General features: G+C 43.0%; 1 protein-coding gene across 1 annotated transcript in view; it reads left to right on the top strand.

Annotated features, from left to right (window-relative positions):
- The first annotated feature begins 1,211 nt into the window (after nt 1-1,211).
- HMGXB4 (HMG box domain containing 4) overlaps nt 1,212-6,188 on the top strand; it is a 14,512-nt gene continuing 9,535 nt past the window's right edge. The window contains exons 1-4 of the mRNA XM_009332589.1: nt 1,212-1,312; nt 1,904-2,022; nt 3,370-3,445; nt 5,735-6,188. The exon at nt 5,735-6,188 is cut by the window's right edge and continues 466 nt beyond it. Coding sequence (XP_009330864.1) covers nt 1,282-1,312; nt 1,904-2,022; nt 3,370-3,445; nt 5,735-6,188 — 680 coding nt within the window. The 5' untranslated portion in view covers nt 1,212-1,281. The remainder of the gene's footprint in view (nt 1,313-1,903; nt 2,023-3,369; nt 3,446-5,734) is intronic.

Genomic DNA, 6,188 nt, shown 5'->3' on the forward strand with positions numbered 1-6,188 from the left:
TGGTCAGAATACTGACTTAAAACATTTTGTGGCAGATGGTTTCCCAAAACCTGAAGAAATAACATGTACTCCTATGAATTTAAACAGAAACATCTCCTGTGTACCTGCAAGCTTGATTTAGTTGGGACTTTGTTGTTTCACTTAAGTAACCACTATAGGATTAATATGTTGTACATTCTCAGCCTCAGCCAATTATTTATAAAATTGAGGTACGTGCAGGGATATACAAGCACAAGTCCCCTGCTCTCAAGGTATACAAATGTAACTTCAGTGTGGCAAGATTACTGTGACAGAGTGAACAAGCTGCGTGGTCTTTGTGGTTGAATCCTTACATGGGTGCACATACACACAAACACACAAAATCAGTTAGGTTCAATTGGTTTAATTGCTTACGAGCAGAAGGTCGATCTTCTCATGTTAAGCTGGTTGCTGACTGAAGAACAAAAGCTGTTTACTCTGAGAGAACCAGAGTGCAGCTATTCCATAAGGGCACTGTCCTGCTATATGCCAGCAACTGTGGAACAGAATGACTCGGTTAGAGGAGGCCTGAATCCTGGGGGCTGACAGGGGTTGGGGTGCTGCAGAAGCCCTAGCGAAAAGGAGTGCTTTCTTCCATTCCCTCTCCCAGGTTGGCATTCAGAATGGCTGCAGTGGTAGTGTTGGGAAACACTTCAGAAGGGTGCACACCTTCACTACAAAATGTGTGATCCTTTAGTTAAAAAGATTTGAAATAATTATTTTGTGGTACAATGATTCCTGCCTGCTTCCTTCTTTTCCTTCACTTCATCTGAGATTCAAGGGTTTGGAATCTCTCTTTAAACATCCCATTCTTTGCTACAGTGGCTCCTGACAAAAAATGGCTTTGACACAAGTTCGGGTATAGTTTTATGTGTCATGAAAATCAAACTCAGCTGTCTTCTCACCTGCTTTCTATTTTTGTAAATAAATTACTTCAGTGATTTGGAGATTTTACAAGGAAGAAGTGGTCTTTTATATCTTTAAAATAATAGAACAACCACCTCCAATTTAATTTAAAAAATAAATAGATCTGTCAAGCCTGAAGAATGGGCATGAACCAACCAGAAGGTAGACTCCTTTCCTTTCCCACTGTCTTCCAGAGAATCTTCACTTGGTTCAGAGGAAGTTTCCCACTTTACATCGTGATTCTTCTTTATGGGAGGGTTATTTTCATTCTCTGTTTCTCAGACCTTTTCCTGTAGATGGGAACGGGGGAAGGAGCCCAGACGTGGCAACACATTCTCAGGCTCCTGCAGGACCACCATGGCTTATGATGACTCCAAGAAGAAAGAAGGTATGACTGCTTCATAATCTCAGAGGGAGTTGCCAAAAAAAAAAGGGTACCCTCTGCAGCCCTTGCCAGGCCATGCAGTCAGAGTGGGAAAGGAAGCTAGTATGCTGTGGAGCCCTTAAATTTAACCTGGCCGAGTTGCTGGAGGATCCCAAGCCCTTGACTTCCAGATGTGAAGTACTGGGATTAGAACTTGAGAGAAATGGGTGGTATTTCCTAATGCAAACACCTTGATTGAAAACTCTGCCACTGCAGCCTTTCTTCTCCCTGCCAGGTCAATGGAACGGGAGACCAGGGATAGGGATATGTTTAGTCACGGTAACGTTGCTAGGTCCGGTTGTCTTTAGGAAGAAATATTCAAGGGTTAGAAATTAAATCTTGATTGACTGTGTTATAGCATTAGAGCACTGAGCCCCATCCCTGTGGTCAGAGAGTACAGATTGTTATCTTTTAGGCCCCTGTGCTTGTTGGGTTTTGTGCATCACTCTGTGCCAACGTCTGCTGTTATCTTACTTTGTGCATAGTCCACATGTCTATCATTGCTTAATGGGGTATTTAATTTTTTCCTTTTTTCCCATTTCACGTAAATCTTAGAGTTCCTAGAGAGTGACCGAAGTGTTGATGACGTGGGGCTGGCAACTGGCAGGATACAGCGAGAGAAAAAGCGCTCTTACAAGGATCTGCTGCAAGAGGAAGACGAGATAGCAACTCAGGTCAGGAAGCCCTCAGGGAAAAGGTTGAAGGTGTAAGGATACGTGCAAAGCTAGTGATAGAATGGGATGGATGGGTTACTTGTTCTTTTTTATATAGAAATGCATGTAGAAGATGACAAGAGCAGCTAGTGATGTCCCGTATTGTTCAGTAACTTTCCTGGGGAAAAGGAGGGGGTTAATCCCAATTGCAACTGATTCTGATTTTTCTGGCCTCAGAAAATAGGGTAGTAGGATGCTGTCCTAGCCTTGATGTAGAACCTTGCAAGTCATAAGATAGCATGAATAACTTTTTACACACAAAAAAAAAGATTTTTAGAATTTATGGTTGTATAAATAGCCAGCAAAGAATGAATATAATGTTAACTGATGTGCTGTTGTCTTCCTGATTCTGCAGACAGACTGAAACAATAGCTCTTGAGAGGTATGAACTTGCCCTATTCACCTCTTTGGGGCCTTAACTCTGAAATCACGTAGTGACAACTTAAGTTTCTTCAAAACTTTCCTCTTTGAGCTAAAATTTCTGCTGTTAGCTCAAAGGTGACTATCTTGTGATTATTTCTTTTAAATCTGGAAAAGAAGTTCTAGTTTAAAATGAAAATGTTCTTCTACCATGCAGATGGAATTCTATAGAGGAGCTTCATTTTCAGACCATAAATTGTTCAAGAGACAAATAATAATTGGGTGACGTGACATATTAAGCTCGATTTTTTGGCCCGTCATTTTAATTGTCACCTCTCTGTACCTTTTATCTTTTTCAGCATATTAAACATGAACTGCTCACCTTCATTTTCAAGGCTTGACAGCCTATGCATGCTTAGTTATTTCTTAGCTTTGTTAAGAAGTAGATGTCTGTCTTTTATCAACTCATCAACGCCAAGTGCTGGCTTTCATTGCCCATTTCTTAACACTTTAAAATGTGCTTTTTGAAGTTTTCTTGTCTATTGCTCCTTTCACATGGGGGGAGCTCCCTATAGAGATCTGTCTTTCAGTTTCCTTATAGCCCTGTTGTGCTGCAATGCCTACAGAAAGCTTGATGCGGGTTAGGTGGCTGATGTGCTGAAACTAATCCTGACTAATACCATTTTTTGTATTCTCCCACCTATCCGTAACATGCTTTTTGTCTCTTACCTTAAACCTATACTGTGGGCTCTTGGGGACAGAGTATGTTTCCTTGGCTTGTTTTAGCACCTAGAATAATGGTCCTGTTCATACCTAGGGTTCCTTGATGTTACAGTAGTACAAAAAACTCTTGATATCTCCTACAGATTATTATCTATGTCAATAGTCCATGTGAATCTCTTATTATTTCCCTCTTGTTTGTTAGCAACTTTTTTCTTCTTATTCTAGGACAGTGAGCTTTTTCCAGGGACAGAACCTCAGAAAAAGAAGAGAAAGCACTCCTCGGATGAGTTCTGCTACAGAGGTAAGATAGTAATCAGGCAAGGGAAGGGGCTAACAGATCATGACTTTGAGGAAAGGATGCTGTTAAACCAGTGTCATCAAGCTTTGTGGTTAGCACTTTATAGGGGGAAGGTACATCAACCTGTCTTAGAAGACAGAAGACAGAAACCTGACGCTGATCAGCACCAGACAGTAAAAGATTAGGGAATGTTATTTTCAGGTCCAGCTTAAGAAGTTCCCATTGTTGGGGGTAGAAGTCTTCCACCCCTCTTTTCATTGACAAGTTGTAGTTTTCAAACCCATGCCTTCTCTTTTGGCATTTGCATTTCTTTTTTCTCTATTGCATTACAAACTGTAATTTTACTTGCAGATAATTTTACTTTCTCTGAATTTATAAAAATAGAATGCATCAGGGTGAAAAATAAATGCTTTTGGGTTCAGTTTAAATACAGAAACATTATTCTCACAATTAATAATCATAGAATCATAGAATAGTTTGGGTTGGAAGGGACCTTTAAAGGTCATCTAGTCCAACCCCCCTGCCGTGGGCAGGGACATCTTCAACTAGATCAGGTTGCTCAGAGCCCCGTCCAACCTGACCTTGAGTGTTTCCAGGGATGGGGCATCCACCACCTCTCTGGGCAACCTGTGCCAGTGCTTCACCACCCTCAGCGTAAAACATTTCTCCCTTATATCTAGTCTAAATCTCCCCCCCTTTAGTTTAAAACCATTCCCCCTTGTCCTGTCGCATCAGGCCCTGCTAAAAAGTTTGCCGCCATCTTTTTTATAAGCCCCCTTTAAGTACTGAAAGGCTGCAGTAAGGTCTCCTCCGAGCCTTCTCTTCTCTAGGCTGAACAACCCCAACTCTCTCAGCCTTTCTTCATAGGAGAGGTGTTCCACCCCCCTGATCATTTTTGTGACCCTCTTCTGGACCCGCTTCAACAGGTCTGTGTCATAGAATCAAGTAGTTCAGCTGCAGACCTCAGTGCCCTGGGAGTTAACTGCCCGCTCCTTGCTCCGGCGGCTCGGCTGCCCTCACCCCTGCCCCGTTTCGGCCCCTGCTCCCAGGAGCTGCTGCTGGCACAGGGCCACTCCTCCGCAGGGGACATCTCCACCTGTGGGGACACCGCTGTGCACTGGGTGTCTTTTTCATTCTATACAATGCTGTCTTAATCAGGCAACTGCCCTCCTGATGTGGCATTGAAGCACAGCGTCAAAAGATAATTTCTGTAATATCTCACCATACCACTAAGATTGTTTAGTAACTTAAACCTCTGGATGGCATCCTGTCCCTCTGGCGTGTTGACCACACCACTCAGCTTGGTGTCATCTGCAAACTTGCTGAGGGTGCACTCGATCCCGCTGTCTATGTCATTGATGAAGATGTTAAACAGTACCAGTCCCAATACGGACCCCTGCGGGATGCCACTCATCACCAGCCTCCATCTGGACATTGAGCCGTTGACCACTACCCTCTGGATGCAACCATCCAACCAATTCCTCACCCAGCGGACAGTCCACCCATCACATCCATACCTCTCCAGTGTAGAGAGAAGGATGTTGTGGGGGACAGTGTCAAAGGCCTTACAGAGGTCCAGATGGACGACATCTGTAGCCCTTCCCTTGTCCACTGATGTAGTCACTCCATCATAGAAGGCCACTAGGTTGGTCAGGCAGGACTTGCCCTTGGTGAAGTCATGCTGGCTGTCTCAAATCACCTCCCTGTCCTCCATGTGCCTTGGCATAGCTTCCAGGAGGATCTGTTCCATGATCTTCCCGGGCACAGAGGTGAGACTAACTGGCCAGAAAACGACAATTCTATTCATAAAAGCTTAACAGGTTTAAGATTTATTTTTGGCCCAATGAAAAGAGAAAGCCAAGCTGAAATTTTGTCAAAATCTATTTTCAGAATGAAAAAGCTTGTATTTTCAATTCATTGGTCTCACCTTGGCTAAAAATGGCATGAAAACCTTGCACTTGAGTTGTAATTTCTGGCTCAGTAAGATACATTTTCATCAAAATATGTTATTTCGCAATAGAATACAGAGTTTGACAAAACTTCAAGAACTTTCCTACTCTGTCTTCCTGCCTTAAATTATTTGACCAGCTCGGGCATTACAGCTCTTGAATTGTATCAGTAAGGCCGTGCTGAGCTGGCTACAAGCTTCAGAGATCTTCTATTTAAGCCAGGATGCAAATCTGTTAGCTGTAATCATAAGTCTTGCAGGATTCCCCCTTCAATTCTTTGGGCTAGTGTAATGCTGTCTTTAGGGGAATCATCTTGATGTACATTTCTCTTGATCTTTTTCAGGTGTTTCGCCTTTGGATCTACCATCAAAGAAGAAGAAAAAAGCAGTTTCTAGCCCATCCTCAGCTGATACAACCATGGATTTACTCAAGGCTATCACCTCACCTTTGGCCACAAGCTCAAAGTCTTCAAAGAAGACGTCTGAAAAATCATCTTATTCTTCCTCTGGCCATTCGGAAAGCAAAAAGGAGCACCACAAGAAGAAGCTGAGTGGAAGCAGTGGGGAGCACTCAGTAGACGATGGCAGCTTCCACAAATCTAAAAAAATGAAACCTCTCTACGTGAACACAGAGACACTTACTCTTCGTGAACCTGATGGCTTGAAGATGAAGCTCATCCTTTCACCGAAAGAGAAAAGTAGTGCAGCAGATGATGATTCTTTCTCCTACTCTTCAGCACCAGCAGCTGCAAAGAAATCTTCAAAGAAATCAGCTCGAGATGAGCAAGGCTCATTCCT

Source organism: Pygoscelis adeliae, unplaced genomic scaffold, assembly GCF_000699105.1.
Source record: "Pygoscelis adeliae isolate BGI_AS28 unplaced genomic scaffold, ASM69910v1 Scaffold399, whole genome shotgun sequence".
In the NCBI taxonomy this organism is placed as follows: Eukaryota; Metazoa; Chordata; class Aves; order Sphenisciformes; family Spheniscidae; genus Pygoscelis; species Pygoscelis adeliae.